Genomic DNA, 18069 nt, shown 5'->3' on the forward strand with positions numbered 1-18069 from the left:
ATGCAGGGGGGCGGGTGGGGGACTCACCCCCGCAAGTAGTCCTCCCCACCCCACACAGTTCCCCCACACCCAGAAGCTCCCCCACAATCTCCCTACAAATCCCTCAACCCACACAACCCACACACACAAAATCCCACACCACCCCAAGCCCTGCATAAGCCCCACATTGCCTCCACAAACCTACCCCCACACCCACCCACACCCCACCAAGCCCTATCACAAACCCCATCCCACACACTAATTGCCCCCCCCCACAAAACTCCACAACCCTCCACACATCTCATACCCTGCATGCCCAGCTGCCAGGTGGAACAGGACCTGCTGGTGGGAGCCACAGCTGCAGAGACAACTGCCACAAGCCCTGCCCTGTTCCCACACCAACCCCAGCCTGAGGGGCTCCTGGTCCCAGGAACTACTTGGGGGGTGTGATGGGTTGGGGGGAAGGGTGGAGGTGGCAGCAGGGATATGAGAGGGAGAAAGAGATGGGGGTTGGGGTGGGGGAGTGCTTCAGGTAGGAAAGGCCACCAGAACCAGGCTTAGAGCCCCCCATGCCCCTGTAGAGCAGTGTGTGCAGGGGGAGGCCAGCCTGGAGAGGAAGGGGCTTGCCTCACTCTGTCCCTGAATCCCAGTTGAGGGCTTCCCAGGAACAGCATGGGGATCGCTGGGGCCTGGGCATAGGCACAGGGAGCAGAGCAGCAAGGGTTGACACTGCTCAGAGCCACAAAGCAACAGGTGGGACAGCTGCAGCTGGACTCACGTCCTGGTGCTGGGACACAGCTGCTACCAGGAGGGAGATAGTGGGGCAGGCAGAGGCTATGGGTCATGAGTGAGGAGCACTGGTGTGGCTGTGGGTTGTGAGTGAGGGGGCAAGGGTATGGGCAGAAGCAGAGTACCAGCTTATCAGTGCTGCTCAGCACCCCACACCCTGGTGAGCAAAGGGGGCAGGACAGCTCTGATTTTTCTATGTTAAAAAAACCAAAATCAAATGCCAAAGTGTATAGATATTTAGAATTTGTTTTATTATGATGATAGTGGCACTGGTAGGCTTCCAAACTGCTTTACATTTGAAAATATATCAATAAAACATCACTGAACTGATCTCTGTACATATAGTGGTGTGTCATTTTTATTGCAGAAGAATATAGATTTTGGGTATTTTAATGAGAGAATTTGGGGGGGGTTTATGAGAGGATTTGCAATTTTTAAAAAAGGAACCCCAGTATCCCTGCTGGTGAGGCAAGTGGTGAGACACAGGCAGAGAAGCCTGCCCAGTATCAGCACCAGGGACCCAGCTGGAGGGCAGATGAGGTGGCTGACCTCCTGGCCATTTGGAGCCAGGACACACTTCTACAGTTTGAAGTGGGCCACTGCATGGAGCACATCTTCTGTGTGATAGCTGCCAAGAAGATGGCAGAGCAGGGACACCAGAAGACATGACAGCAGTGCCACCCAAAGGCCAACTGTGCAGCCACAGCTGCTGGCAGTTAGCACAGAGGTGCAGGCGGCTCTGCTGCAATGCCCATACCAGAGCCTAGATGGCCATGTGGTCCCCATCTGGGTCTGGCAGGTATGCAGCCATGAGACCACAGGTCCAAGGGAACAGATGCTGTCACAGGTGGCAGCAGGTCACAGACAGGCAGCAGCCCCCACTGCCAGACTGTTGCTGTGGGTAGTCAGTGCAGGGGACACTCTAGGTTAGGGCTGCTTCAGCATTTCAGCTGGCACAAGGGGGAGTGTCCCCCGATACCAATTGACTGGGCCTCAGAAGTAGCCCTGAGCTGCTCACCAGGGCTGAAGATCCAGGAGGTGCTGGGCAGGGTCAGTTTGCCCCAAGTTGCAATTTGCTCCACATGAAAATGCATGTTCAGGCACGTGTGCTGAAGCACAAATCTCTGTCACAAAATTGTGCTGCTGCTATTTGAGCTGCTGCAAGTGCATGTGTCTGCATGTGTGAACATGCTCCTGGGTTCTTTCAGCCCCATTCTCGCCTCCAGGTATCCAAAAGAATTGAAAAAGATTCAAAGTGTCAAAACTAGATGTTACACAGAAATCTTTTGGAGCTTCTGGTAATATTATCCAACTTAACAAACAACCAGTCTGTTTCCTTTTATGCACATATCAATATACTTTCTATCATCAACAGGGGTTCACATGTACAACACAGAAGGAAAATTGACTCTGGGTAGTAAAACAAGAGCTAGCATCAATGCTAGTGCTTCTAGTAACTTGATATTCTCTTTTCTACCCCTTGATTCAATATGACTGGTGCATTATGCAGGATGGTAATTGGAACCCTTTCCTTTGATTAAGGAAAGGTAGCACTTCTCCCCTCTCACTCATTGTAGAATAAGGGAGATTTTTTTTTAAGTTTTCTGTACAGCTTCTTGACAAGAATGCCATTTCTTTGATGAAGAGAGAGAGACTGGTTTGAAAGAAGAAGATAAAAGATCTGCTTAATGGCCTGATTCTTTTATTGCTTAAATAAGATTCCCTTCTTAAAACAATTATGCAGCACCTATTGTTTCAGAGATAAACACAGCATCATTGCTTTGCTTTTCAAGCACAATAAATGTCAGCTGGAAGTGGGATACAAGGAAAGGGAAATCAGTAGATAGATACTGTTGCCCCTTTGCTTCTTATAAGCATACCTTGAGGTCTTGCAGGTTGGCTTCCTTCTGTAGAAGACAGCAGTGCAGCTTGTTCTTGTTGCTCTATCTCTATCCAAGGACTGGACAAACAGCATCTTGGCCAAACCACCAGTGCCCACTCCCCAGGTAGCAACTGTGTCTTGAGAACTGACTCTGGCTACAGAGATTACAAAAAAGAACAAATTCCTTACCACAGCTCTCTCCAAAAAAAAAAACATGTTCATATAATAAGATTAAGCATAAAAGTAGCTCACAGCAACTCCTAGACTGCCTAAGGAACTTATGGTCTAGCCACCAATGGAGGTGTTAAAGAAAAGGTTGGACAGCACCTGATCTCAGGCATGATCTCTAAGTAGCTATTCCTATACCAGGGGTATTTCCCATGCTTCTGGGCTTTGCTAGTTGCCCCCTTTCACCTTTTCTGCTACATGTGCCAGGATGTTTTTAAGCCTCCCTCAGAGGCATTGCAAGTTGGCTACAGCCAAGGCTGGGGACCTTGAGTGAGGTGTGCCAATGCTCCTGCTGGAACCAAAGCCAGAGATTTCTGGATAGAGGGTCTTGCCCCTCCACTCAGGGTAAAACTGACTGCCATATTTGTCAGAAAGAAATTTTATTCCATGGTCAGATTGGTATGGACTGGGGGGGTTGCCTTCCTCTGCAATGGGAGGCATGGCCTTCTACCAATGGTCCCTTGAGCATATATTAACAACATTTCATAGAATCAGGACATTGGCTGCTGTATTTCCCCTGCTTTACCTGTGGCAGTTTAGGGTGTTAGGTCTATGTTGTGTAAGGTTTAACAGTAGTCTTATGCAGAGTTTAGATTATGGTTGTATGAGATGATTTGGACAGGGATGATCCTTCCCAAGGGGCTGGACGAAATGACCTCTGGAGGTCCCTGCCAGCCCTACTTTTGTATGATTCTGTGATTCTATGATTCTATCACAATGATAGAGTCATGATGGACACAAATAAAAGAATGCAGGGCTCATAACAGCAAAGAGTCTAAGAAGCCAAGGTGTGGGATATTTGTTATTAATTAATTGTTCCATGATACCTCTACTCAAATACAGAGGCAGATCCAGGGGGCATGAAAGTGCGAACACACCTCCTTCCACTGCTGTTGCCACTGTCCCTAGCTGATCTATCAGTGGGAGCCTCAGCACTGCTCCTGCCCCACTCCAGCTACAGGCTGAAACTGTGCAGCGTGCCAGGCTCAGTAGGGGACAGTGGCAGCAGTACACAGGTTCCCTTTTTAATGCCTGCTTCTTGACCTCCCCTGCAGGTGGCTTCTGTTGGGGACTGGGCTGGGACTGGGTACTGGAAGAAGGAACCTATGTGCCACAGCCACTGTCCCTGGCTGATGCAGGCATGGGGGCAACACCAGAGCCTCTCTTGACCCATTCCTGCCCTACCTGCAGGGAATAGCTATGTGGGCAGCAAGTGCCTGCTTCTAAACATCAGCAAGTGAGGAGCAAGAGTTGGAAGGAGGAACCTGCATGGTTGCCACCTCTGTCCTCACCTGAGCTGGAAGAATAAAACTTTCTTCGGGAGTCTGGAGTCCATCTGAATGTCCAACTCCAGACTCTTCTTCCTTCCATCTGTTTCTTTTTTTCTTTTTTGTTACAAAAAACACAATGAAGGTAGGAAGGGGAGAAATAGAGGTCTAAAATGAAAAAAAGAAACAAGTCTACACTGTTTGCTAGTAAAACAAAGTGTTTTATTGGATATCCTGATTTCATCAAAAAAAATTCATTTAAAAAAAAAAAAGGTTTCAACAAAAAAAGGCCAACCAGCTCTAAGTGGTGCACTATGGGACAACCAATATGGGTTAAGTTAAGTTAAAGAGGAATGGCCACTCAAAGCCAGGATCAAAACTAAAAACTACCTGATTTTAAATGTGATAAGGTGCTATAAGGTTTTTTTGGAAAGGCAAGGAATGCAAATATCATGTTGTTTCTATGTACTAGGGCCAGATCACTTCAATACCATTTATTGCTATTGGATGTGCTACATAGTACTGTATCATATGGCTTTTTTTCGCAACATAAGAACATGACTTTCACTTTAAAAGTACTGTGGAGCCATGGTTCCCATGGGAACTCATCTTACATGAACCACTTCACTGCTTCCCCCTAATAGGCTTCTCAAGATGACATCTCAGCTTTCAGAGTCAAGCCAATTTGCTGTTTTAAATCTAACTTTTTATTAAAATGAAAAGGACACAAACACCAACCATTTGGGATAAGCAGACATAAAGACAGTGAATTGACCTACTCCACAGTCTTTGAAGCACTGATCTAAAATATATGTTTTAAAATGGCAAATCAAATTCTGGCATTTCTGTCTATCAGCTACAATGTGTCTCACATTTGCTCCCACCAAATATTTTGAAACCTCACTGACAAGCTTGGATTTCTGCTGCACCTGCCATTTTGAAAGTGCTTCAAGCAAAGCCAACTACTGCAAACAACACTATTTAAAAATTGAAAACCTTGCCCATTACCTTCATTAAATAAACAATAGGATTCTAAAGTAGAAGGAAATACACTTTTTATGAAAAGGCAAATTGGTAGATGTATAAGCTACTGGCAATGAAACATTGCTTTTATCATGTTTATATCTGCTGTCTCTGCCATAAGAGACCATTTAAAATTCTTTCAAGTAGGACCCATATAAGTCTCTTATCATGCTGCCCTTTACAAAAAATCAAGATGCTGTTGTTTCAGCTTACCAAGAAGTGTTTTATAAGTCATTTCTAGCACTCAAGTACCAACTTATACCTCAGCCTTTTTTCCTCTGGGGCCTCATGAAGTATAAAAGCCTTACATGGTACTTTTAAAAATAAATAAAACAGAAATCTATTGGCTATTTTAGAATAGGAGCAAGAAAACATTCCAGGGAGGAGAATCCGTATGGGCAGAGCCTTCCTAGCTGCCGCCTCTAGGTTTCAGAGGAGGATCTAACATCAGTACTTCTACTGACTATAGCTGTGGCAGCAAGAACTAGTTAGAAAGTATATTTTTTTCTCTTACTGAAAATGTCAATGTCAAATAAAACTGAAATTTTTCAATCAACCTTCCCCATTTTATTTTGGGGGGCAGGCATGAAACGGAGCAGGAGAGCTGCCAAACAAAAGACCAGAGATATTTTTCATGGACTGCAGGTGCATTTCTGGTGAATTCAATTCCTCAGGGAAAAATTCTGCAGTCCTTCAGATAGGCTAGTCTCAAGCCATTTAAGGCCTTACAGTTTCCGATCACCATCTTGAAACCTGTTCAGGATCTTCAAGATAAACGATTCAGGTCCTGAAAAAAAACCTGTATTGTCTTCTCCATCAGATGCCTAGTGGACAGTATCTAGTCAACCAGTTCTAGCTTGCCAACAAATTGAAGTTATGAATGTACGTACAAAATATTGCAATCCCCTAATCTAAATTACATTTCATTTTCATACTGGTAATTGTAACAGAAATAATGTGGTAGCTTCCAAAGGCCACCAAACAGCATTCTCCTTGTGGTTCTCACCTGATATTGTACATACACAATGCTGCAGGAGTTCACAGTCTAATTTGTAATTAGCCTAATGAATACTTGGTACTTCTTCTGTTGCCTTCAAACTGAGGATATCAGAACACATCACAAACAGTCTCAGATTATGTGCTAATGGCACTTCTGTAAAGTGCAGTTACTTGGTCTAATTATCCCCATTTTACAGACAGGGAACCTGAGACCTCTCTATGTAAATAACTACAGACGGGTGATCTTTTTTTAATAAAAAATGTGGTTTCAATCAGATGGAAACTATGTGAAGTTAGATCAAAGTCACTCAGACGTTTTGGCCAGAAAAAAAAATTGGGGTACATTCATGGTTCTTCTGCCACAAGTCTTAGGGTAGAAACAGAAATTACACATAAGCCAATATAAATAATTAGAACCCAGTTCATAGATTTCATAGACATTAGGGCTGGAAGGGACCTCGGAAGATCAGCGAGTCCAGCCCCCCACCCAAAGAGCAGGAAGTCAGCTAGGGTCATAGGATCCCAGCAAGATAAGCATCCAATTTGCTCTTGAAGGTGTTCAATGTAGGTGCTTGAACCACCTCTGATGGCAGGCCATATCTGTAAAATCTGTAACACAACAGAAGTTCAATGCACATAAACTGCTTTCAAAATGGCCAAAGCCAGTTTAAGATAAACCTGGATGGACTTAACTGATTTAGGTTAAATCAGCTTATTGAACTTCTGTGCCAGATCCCCTCCAGATTCAAGTTAACTCAGTCCTCCAACATCACAGGATGCTTTGCACCTCCACAACCACCCCTCCCCCGCATCACAGGGCGGGTGGGCTAGCCGTGGACCATGCTGTCTGCTCCAGTGGAGCAAGGAGATGTGTTCTAGCATCCCGCCGGCTTCTGGCCTGAGCCACTTCAGGAATGTGGCTGTGTTTCCGGAATCAAAAGTGAATGTCTGTTCGCTTGCTTATTGATTCAATCTATGCAGTTTAGACTAACCTGTGAAGACTGAACTGATTCAGCCTTGGGCTTTTTGACTGTCTATACTTAGCTTTACTCAACAGCTCAGAGGTCAGAGCATTCATCCAGGTTGTGGGAGACTTGGGTTCAGCTCCCTTTTTGCTTAAAGAGCTTTGATCCCACCTTCTCCTATCTCCCAAGAGAGTCCCACAATGCTATAGGCATTCAGACATGGAGGTGCTCATAATAAAATACTGGACTAGCAATACAGCAAAAGAAGGACTATCTATTTGGGTGCTTAGGACACTTATCTGTGTGGTAAGATACCTAGATTCCATTGTTGTTTCTAAGTGGAACATTATCTACAGGAGGGATCAAGAGCATCCCATTGAGGAATACCTAACGTTACAGTATTACATGGTGACTAAGAGTTTTGCCTGGGAGGCAGAAGATATAGATTTAAATTCCCTCGATTAAAAGGGAGACTTGAACCCAGTTCTCTTGTATCCTGCACAAGTGCTCTAACAGCTATGCTATTACATAATGAGGGAAATAAAAATAGCACTTATGCCACCCGCCCAGAAAAAACCTTAAGATTCACAAAGAGTGAGGTGCACAATGGGCTTGGGCTTTTTTTGTTTGTTTTGGGGTCTATTATTTGTTTTTGCTTCAAAGAGTAGCTGAAATAAAAACCACTAGTTGAATCAAAGAACTTATTTAATTTTTTGATTCAGCAGCCAAACAAAAAAATAAAAGTTATTTGCACAGCCCTCTGAATGACTCACCCACTTCTGAACATTAGATCGATAGCACAGGCAGAAAAAAGAGGTTAGAAGTCCTGCATTTTAACTATACAAAACTGCCCTCATCCCAATTCTGCAAACGCAGCAGAAAACAAAGCACTGGACAAGTGTCTGGTTCAATCATTTCCCCCCCTGTGCCACTAGAAACCAGCAGCATAATAGAAACAATGAACCAAGTCCCACGTGGCGTTCACTCTTCTTGAGTGACCCCTGCAGCTCACACTCACAGCAACACTGAATAACTCAGGAGGGAGCTGTGTCCACCCTTCCTTAACTGGAGGGAACAACATCATTAGGCAGGGTCTTTGAGGATAACTGCAGGGGAAGTCAAGTGATAAAAACAGTGATATCTCAGAGGATCTGCCCCCCTGCCATTCCAGACCTAATAAACCCCCATCAGTTACAATTTTATACCACGGCTATGAAGTATCATTTATTCAAAAGGCAAAAGGTAGTATTATAAATGAAATATAAAGGTATGACTAAAGAAAACCAAGCCTAGATCCCAAGGTAATTTCTTAAATCTCAGAAATCTAGGATTTGCCATTGATAACCCTGGGCTTTCAGAAAACGTGCTGTGACTGCATAGCATGCACTACACCTATTACTGTGAAGCTAAAAATGGCTTTTCCAACTGCTGGCATCTTGTGTACCAAGTTATATTCACAAGAATGAATCACTGGATTCTCTATGATTCCTTATGTGTGTCATTAGAGATCATCATGCATACATGGGCATGATGAATGACTTCATCTATGGTGCACATCTAAAGTAAATGAACAGAAGGAAAATAGGTGACATAATGAGTAACCAAGAATTTGCCATTTGGGATGTTTTATTAGGCAATTTGACATATAAATCCTGCTGCCTAATTGATGGCATTTACATTTCTATAAAATTAATCTTTGAATTTTATCTATTTGATATTTAATATCACTGCTAGTTATTAATCCATACTGTTTAAAACACTAATGATTAATAGGTAATGCTTTTAGTGTGAAATTTTGCCAGGCTGGAATTAATCTTAAAATCTAGGGACTGAATTTCTCTGAGATTTCTTCTTCTATTTACAATAAACAAGATCCAAGGGGGGCAATGAGGTTCTGTTCTAGTGGTACAGTAAGTAGAGGCAAAACAGACATTGAGCAGCTACATGGGAGAAGGTTGAATGAGAAAGTGGTCATGAGAAGGGTTAATAAGATTCAGAGCTACTAATATCATAAAAGGAAATAAAGGACATAAAGGAACTTATAGTGCAGATGTGGTAAGGAATTAATGTAATTATACTCTATTGGAGTATTCAGCATGAATCAAATGTTAAATTAGGGCTGTAGTTATAAGAAACAGGAATCAAGGAGTTAATGCAGTTCTTTGCTATAGCTATGATAAACAGACAGCAGAGGGTTAATGGTGTTCCATGCTACAGCCACGGTAAACAGGAATCAAGGATCAGATGGTGCGAAACAGGGTTCAAATTCCCTTTGACTCTTGGAGGGGTCTGCAAAAAAAATTGGGCTGCCCATCATGATGCCCTAATAAAATCAGAGACCCCCTCCAGGTTATGATTTTCAAATCTTTCAGGGGACTCTCGTCTCTTAGGGCAGGGTCAGCCCTCCCCTCCCCCCACAGCTCCCCCGTAATTCAAACCCTGGTGCTAAACAATAAAGCTTGGTAAGCAGGAATGAAAGCGTTAATGAAAAGGAGACAATAACTGAGCTGCTAATTGTAAAGACAGCATATTACTTGCACAAACTAATTTGATTACCCAAAACTCCTGCTGAGGATGCTCATGTCCATTCTAGCTGTTAAAATCTGTGACACATTATGAGTTAAACTCAAATTACCATGAGATTCAGACACTTCAGTTTTACAGCCAGCAGAATGCTTCCATGGTGCTGATGATGCACAGGGTAGCACTGTATTTCAACTTTTTCTGTGAAATCCAATAGGCATACTAACCTGTTACTTGCTTTTTTTCATTTTCTGCCTCAGCGCTACAACTGAGTCATTCTGTTGCCCATGGCTCCTCGGTATACAGTGTTCCTGCAGCGTGCTGCATTATTTCTGAGTTAATCTGTCAATGTTATTTTCTGCTAATGCAGATGTGGGGTTCGCTTACCATCGCTTTGTAGACACTTGTCGAGAACCATTTGGAAAACCTAAACTATGCATAAATCTGCAGAGTGAATCTTTTCCTTCATTCACTTGTTCCTATTATTTGATTTCTTGTAGGCCTCTGCGGCAGAAATGGAGAAAATAAGGTAAGCCAGACAGTTTATTTACATCTCATTATAGGCAAGAAATATTCTAGTGTCTAATAAGTGATACAGTCTCGAAAATATGTTGCTTGATATGATCAGTGTAAAATTTCAGATTGAACAATAATGCAACAGAAGAGCAATGTTCTAGAGACAATAGAAAATGAATGTGGTAATGCTAGTAAATCTGTTTTGCAGACATGTTAATTCAGAAGGGAAATTCTACACACAAACGTGTTTTCATCACCAGATGCAGAGTATATTTGATTATATAAATGTTGTAGTCACTTGTCCATTTTCGGCAAGAGCATGCCAGTCTGTTTTAATGAGAAAGGTGGATCAATAATTCATGAAAAAGCTAAAGAACATATAGGCTTAACTTCAAAGCATCTAATTACTGTGGTTTGTTTCAATGTGATGCTGTAGCATTGGTGTTCGTTTTCTGTTTTATATTTCTGAACTTGCCAGATAAATCCTGTCTCTCCATGTTTAAAATGTTGTCAGACTGAACCTGTTTCTCAGCACATCTTCTTGCTTTAAGCAAACGGAGATAGCTTTTATAAACATAAGTTTCCCATCTCATGTCCAAATGTAAGTCTGCTTTGGGGGATATTGTGCATGTTGCAAAGGAAATTTAAAAAAAGCAAGAATTGTAGCCATTTTTTATTAAGACAGTCTGCTAAATACAATAGCTTGTATAAGGAAATGCTGAACTCTTGATTATCTGCAGAATATTTTACAAGGCTTTTATCTCCAGAAATAGCTAAAGGACTCTCATTCCTTTTCACTGAACAAGTCCAGATTTCTCTGGAAAGACTCTATTGAGACATGAGAATTAACACATAAAGCACAACTTTTTCGATTCATTAACTTTTAAAGGAACTGCTAAATTTGTTAAGGAGATACAGGGAAGTTGCAGAACTCTGGGAATAGCTCTGAAAAGGTGGTCGTGCGCAGTTGTAAAAGAACAGAGATTTGAAACTAGCACTTGAAGAATTCTGGGCAGGAAGCACACCACGCTGCTGGAGTTTTAGTTGGAAAAGAGTGGGAAGGATTAACTCTTACAGCAGACTTGGTCTAGATGCATGTTGTGAAAGTTCCTGGTATCATATACTGACAAAGGCAGCTTTGGTGTTACAACTCTAGATTGCGTGCTGTCGCATAAGAGTCAAGGGCTATACATGTTCAGCCTGGTAAGGAACTCTGCACAATGTACTGTGGTTATTGATGTGCGCAGTTTGTTAAAAATGGGATATATCATAAGTTTTGCCTGAGTCACCACTGAGTAAGCACCTCAGGATTTGGCCCAGTATTACACAAAACGTTTAGACTGTTTTGGAACAGGCTTATGCACCCATACCCAGATTTTGATATACAAATCGGTCAATGGTGCAAGGAGATGAACATTTATGTGCTCATCTGCGTGCACAGTCAGGCACGTGGACAAACATGACTTCAGAGTATGTTTTGGCCTCTACTTTTAACAAACATGGTTCTTGCTCTAGGCAGCAACAGGCTATGGAGCCCAAGAGATGAACGAAGTTCAGAAAGACATTCAAAATGAGAGCAAAGGGAGAGGAGAACTCCACTTCTGTAGTTCTAGGACCCTGATTCTGCAGCTGTCTCATATTTATAGCTCCCAAACCAATGAATTTGGAAGGAGTACTGTGACTGAAACAGCCCCGTGTCACACACCTGTACACTGATTCCACCTCATTGAAGGAATGAGTGTTTTGCCATTGACTTCCAGAAAAGGGTCAGTCTGTGTCACCATCCTAATACTTATGCATTTTGTTTATGCTTTTCTGTATATAAAAATTCTCCATAGCAGTGGTTGTTCACATCCCACTCTCATCTCAAAGAGGCTCAGGAGCAGAACAATAGAGCAGGACAGAAAGATTCTAGCAGAGCAAGGCAGGGAAGTTGTACTGCTGCAGCCTAAACACTGCCTGCCTCATGCAAGTGATAATTGTCTCTCACTCTCACATGAACTGGACTCACCGGTAGCAATTTAGAAAATGGAAACAGACTGTCACTCTACTGATATAAGAAATGCACAAGCCTGTGAGATCTAGACTGGAAAAGTAATGCATACAAAGGACTGTAAGGTCAGTGCCCTTGATTTCAGTGGGTCTGCAACGTGGTACTCTTTGTGTCTGTGAGGTCTATTTTACAGCTGGCAGATGGAAAAACGTATGATGGAAAGAGTCACTGCTACACTGCACCCTGTATATTCTCTGCTTCCTCTCCTACAAGCTTCTGCCTCACTCTCTGAGTGGCAAGCAGGGAGAGGTGTCATACCTCAGCAGGAGGAAGAGATTGCTGGCCACATGGAAAGAGCACAAAGTATGCCAGATACTAGAGTGAGGCAAGGCTAGTGAGGAGACCAAGGCATTCAGATATTGTGGAGAGTGGGATTTTGTTAAAAGTAGGGTAAAGGAGTCACATCTAAGACTTGTGAAAGAAAGAGAAAGTAAGGAGTGCAGCAGAAAATGAAATGAGATCATCTGTTGGGCCATCAAGAGAGAGTTAGGAGATATATTTATTTGGGTTTCATCTCACCAGTTGAAACTCTGGATGAGAATTCAGGGCTCTAATAAAAGTTAAATAGCTTCAGACTTGCATTCTGCTGTGCATTTCAAAGTGCAAATCCTGAACCTTATGAAGTATCAAGAATAGCTGCATAGAATCACAGTAACTGATCCCAAAATGTCAGCCCCAGAAGCCCATAAAGCCAAGTATCTGAAGATTTTTAAACTTGTTTTCTTTTAGAAGTCTTACTGTATGTGAGCAAGCCCAGTGCATCTGAAGATCCCACAAGGCAGAGTACAGCAGGTCCTAGAAGAGAAAGATAGCTCAAGGTCCTGTAGTGTTGACCCATGGATCCACCCTATTTTTGAATTAAAGCTGTATTCCAGTAGACTTCAACCTTTTAGTGACAGTTTGGGTGCCTGTGACCTGGCTGCATCACAGGCCACCACTCCCCTCTGGTAATGGAGCAGGGAGGGAGAGAGGTGGGGGAAGAAAGTGGCTACCAATGTCAGAGGCAAGGCTGCAGAGGAAGAGAAAAAGAAAACAGAACAGGGAGGGCTGCAGAGGGGATCAGCAACATGGTGCAGGGCAGGGCAGGGCAGAGGATGCTCCAAGCTGAGCCACTTGCTGCCAATCCCCCGATGCCAAGGACTGAATCCAGGCATTTTGGGGGCCAGATATGGTCTGTGGGCCATAAGTTGAGCACTACTGCTGTATTCTATTCAGCTCGCACAAAAGCTGAGCACTGTTGTTCTGTGCTGATACATAAAGCCCACCTTGCTGTGTGGTAGACAATGTTATGTTTCTCTGGCTTGGTGTGCTCAGAAACTGATGCTCACATCACCTCGCTCAGTAAATACCACTTGCCGAGCAAGGAGCCGCAGTGACCTGCTGTGTTCTATTCTGTCCTCGTCACCACGATTCCAGCCTTAGAGGTGTATGCGGTTAACAGGAAGAGGGGGTCAAAAAACTGCCAAAATGTAGTTAGATGTGTGGAGAACTTTCTTTGGAAGTGCAAACATGCTATTATGCTCTAAAATGTCAGCTAGAAAAATGACTGCTGAAATGAAATCTTCCCACTGTGAATAATTCTTAGCAGTACATGGGGGTATTTACAACATCTGGGAAGTACCAATAGATTAGGCAGGAAGTAAGGCTAACTACTAATCACAAATCTCTTGGGGATCTGCATTTACGTAGGTTGGTTGTGTACGCTTATACAGACACTTTAAACATTAATTACCACTGACTACAACCTTTTAAGCACAGTTTTTGGATTCAGTGCTCTACCATGTCTATAAACAAGGCTGAGCTTTTCAGCCCTATGGTATACAATTGAAAATAAGTTTTAAAATGTGTGTGGTCTGGTCGGTTAGGTTCTTACCATTGTAGTTTCTAAGAGTGACACACAAGGTAGGCTTTCCATGTAGTAAACTAACTTTATCACATATTTTATGCTGGGGCAACACACAACATATGCCACAAACCCCACACATAGTAAATCATGTTAATCCAGGATAATGCTACCTCTTGAAAAATGCAACAGAAGAGCAACTACCTGGGAAAATTACTACTTGCAAGGTGTGTCTACATGACACCGTACATCGACATTGCTATGGTGCTGTGCTTTAGTACTTCCTTTGGCAAGTACTAAAGCATAATGCAGTACGGGTGGTTACTGTGCCATGCACACAGCGCACAGATTTTCCTGCTATGTCACTGTAGCGGCACACTATAACCATGAAGCACACTGTTACGGCAACACATCTGGTGATCACATATAGACCCGTGTGATCGCTACATGGCTGCAGTGCGCTGTACAGTGATGCAGAACTTTGCTACATCACCATAGGGCAATGTGTAGATGCACTCATAGTGTGTCATGTGTCTGTTCCTCTAGTTGATTCATCACAGAGAAGCCTTTTGCTGAATGTGGCTCTTGGCCATACAACAATTTAGTGCTTTAATATTATCTACTGTGGGCAGTCAACTTAGGAGACCTGGTCATATTTCTGCTCCTTACTAGGAATACATTTACCAAAGAGTAAAATGCAAGGTAAAATTGCACCATGGCAATTGCCATGTGTCCACACCCTATGTGCTATGCTTTCAAGGGGGCCTATCCAATTCAGTACATGATCTGCATGACTCAAGATATACAGATGCATATTTTATGTGCATCCAAAATGCAGCTACTTAAAAGATGGTTCATGCACATTTAGAGATCAGATTTTATACACAGTAAAGCCACAGATTAGATTTCTTTTGGGTACTCTTGGCAAAACTATAACAGATTTACTGTGTGACATTCTATTCTTCAATGTACCCCTTTTAAAATAAAAAGGTAATAATAATCTCCTGCCTTGCACAGGATACAGTTGTGACACTAAGTTTTTAAAGTCTTTTCAAATCTTTAAATGAAAGATCATCCAACAACAAATTATTTTATCTTTTTTTCAACTTCAGGAGCCAGATTCGAATACCATGGACAGTGTCTTTTTCCAGACTCCACATACTGCTCTGTTGTAAATGGCAATCCAGAAATCTTAAGAATCAGTCATCCTAGATTCATACAATCCAAAAACACAAGAAATTTTGTGGTCCCATGTGCTAGGTTTAAATAGGTAACTACCCTCAGTAATGCCAGTTTTTCATCTCAGTTTCCCATAAGTGGTAAAATTAGTTCATAAATATGTTTGTTTAATCATGGTTATAAAAAATAACTATGTGGCTCTCTACTGTTTTTAAGTTCTTTTTTGTACTTTAAAAGCCATAAAAATAGCACTTTCTATAACATCGTTCGTTGGAGCTGCTTTCCGTAGTTTACCACCATGACTGAGCAGTCTCACAAACATTCTGCAAAGGAACCAGATATTATTGTTAATTAAAAGATGATGGAAATTAGATAAACTGTCTTGCCTACAGTCTTGGCTACACACACAGAGTCAGTGGCAGAGTCAGCAGTAGAAACCAAGGATTCAGAGTGCTCATCATGTTGGGCTTTTTTATGGGGTTCTTTGGGTTAATCTGGAAAAGGTAATATATTTGCTTATTTATTAATGGGTTTTTAAAAGCTTTACAAGCCCCCACAGTCTGAGTGCCCTACTGCTGTCATTTAGTAAAATGTTCTTTGTTGTAGATTAGTGACATTTGGGATATATGAATGTCCTCTAGTTTTGGCAACCTTCCTACTGCTTGTTACAGATAAAGTTCTCTGCACATCTAAGGAAGAAAATGGTCTTGCCCTGCATTTGTCCAAGGGTTTCCCTCCCTTTTTTCCAAGAATTTCCTGACAGGCAGCTCCAACAGTTGTAGCAATAGTGAGCTCTCTTTGGTGGCAATCTTTCCCGTTCACAGCTGTGATTCCAGCATAGCTGAACAGGCCTATGCTAGTTTTTATTTAGCTGGCATGGGTAAGTGAAAATGCAGCCATGTGAACTTCAGCAAGTGCTAACAACCCTAGCACGTACCCAGCAGGCTAGCATAACCCACACTGAAATCCAGGCCACTACTACTTCACTACTATAATTTTCTATGCTAGCTAGATTTGGCATGGTGCAGGCATGTCTACTTATGCTGCAGTCACACCTTTAATTGCCATGTAGACATACTGTCATTTAAGACTGTCAGTACAAGACTATACTGCTCCATTTTCTCAGCCACCTCCTGTACCTAATCCTCAAAAAGACATCACAGGGAGAGAATTGGTTACTCTGGGAAAAGCTAGCAGAGATGAGGAACAGAAAGCTTTCTGTGGCTCCCCTGCCACTCGTGCAGTTTCTGAGCTGGCGTAGCAGCCTGTGGTCAGCGACATGAAACAATCCAAAGTGATAAGAACATAAAACTGAAAGGGACCTCTGTAATCAACCTAATGCCCTGCTCTGGCAGGTAACCACACCATATAGTCTCATTCACAAACCTCTAGGTAAGAGTAAAGTAAGTAAAAGTGTCCAGCCAACAGGAAACCTGACAGTAAGAACAGGTTGGATGACACCAGATTCAGCAGGGAAGGGTGGCCAGAGGGGAGGACTGAACTAAAGCAAAGCACTGGACTTTCAGGGGTGATAGTAGAAGATGAACAATGTGATAAAGCTGAGTCCTGGAATAAGATATTAGGAAAGGTATTGGGCCCAGCTAGGTATAGACTTGCATGCAATGTGTTGAAATAGAGAGGTGGGAAGAGACAAGTATACTTCCAAGCCATATTTTTACTAGAGTTAGTAAAAAAGAAAACTTGAGAGAACTGAGTGTCTCTCTTTGAAGTCTCTTCTACCAGTTCTATAGCTAATGAAAAAGCAGGGTAATATTTTCAGGAATGGTTTTACTAGAAAATGTATCCATTTCCATCAATATGGGAAAATGCTGTCCCTGCTAATTATCGTTATAGCATTTATATTGCAGAGAGTGCCTGACCCTAGGTTTGACCACATCGCCTGTTAGTGCTTTGTTTGAAGGGGGATGAGCTTTGTTTGAAGGGGGATGAGAAATGTATAAGTCTACCCGAACCAGGGTAGACTGTCCAGAAGTTTTAGAATTTTACAAATTTAAATCATTAGCAGAAGCAACTGCAGATACAAGCATCCAGAAATTCATATGGTTTTAACCAAGTGAGAAAAAAGCTTCCAGACTAAGGCCTCAGTCAATTTAAAGGCAGTAACAGTTCAGTTTGCTAACAGAAGGTGGTTCACTTTGTAGTAAAATCAACTACCACTTGATTATTTGCCTCACACAAGTTGACATGCAAAAGGTATGGACTGTCTCAAATACTTGATTACCAGCTTTTGCAGATTGCAAACTTAGCCGTTGCTGGCAAGGCTGAGGCAATCTAATTTGCCAATCAATCTTTGATTTGCTCCCATGGAATTTAAAAATATATTAAAATAAAAGTGATGTACATCCAGGCTTGATTGTTTTTAAAAACACTGAAAGGTGTTTGGAATACATCAGACCACTGGTTTTCAGAGAGGGGAAAGGGTGAGAAAAACCAAAAGGGATTTGAAACTGTTTAATATTATGATGGAGACCCTAGGGCCAAATAAGTATGAAGCACAGAGCACATCTGAGTATTCCAAATAAAGATAGAAACTGGTTTCCAAGCATGCAAGCAAAACAAATAATTTTTGTACCTTGTACAAACGATAAGAAGTCCTCTGATAAAGACAGCCCTTTTGATTCCCCTGCATATATGTGACCACAGTGCTGCTTATGTGAACTGCATAACACGTAAGATGCTTATGTTCTTCAATTGCTCTGAAAAATGGAAACCCTTTCTTTCTGCAAGTCCCTTCATAGCATCTCATGAAGTAGAGTGTTACCTATGAAAGCTCATGCCTGTTTGAACTAGTTAGTTTCTAA

At 42.3% G+C, this 18069-nt stretch overlaps 1 protein-coding gene across 2 annotated transcripts in view; it reads left to right on the forward strand.

The window, feature by feature from the left end:
- BEGAIN (brain enriched guanylate kinase associated) overlaps nucleotides 1-18069 on the forward strand; it is a 310010-nt gene that overhangs the window by 81937 nt on the left and 210004 nt on the right. For both annotated transcript variants that reach the window (XM_019518557.1, XM_019518558.1), the window contains exon 2: nucleotides 10157-10185. In XM_019518557.1, coding sequence (XP_019374102.1) covers nucleotides 10172-10185 — 14 coding nt within the window. In that variant the 5' untranslated portion in view covers nucleotides 10157-10171. The remainder of the gene's footprint in view (nucleotides 1-10156; nucleotides 10186-18069) is intronic.

The sequence above is a fragment of the Gavialis gangeticus genome, unplaced genomic scaffold (assembly GCF_001723915.1).
Source record: "Gavialis gangeticus isolate Ggan-Ray unplaced genomic scaffold, GavGan_comp1, whole genome shotgun sequence".
In the NCBI taxonomy this organism is placed as follows: Eukaryota; Metazoa; Chordata; order Crocodylia; family Gavialidae; genus Gavialis; species Gavialis gangeticus.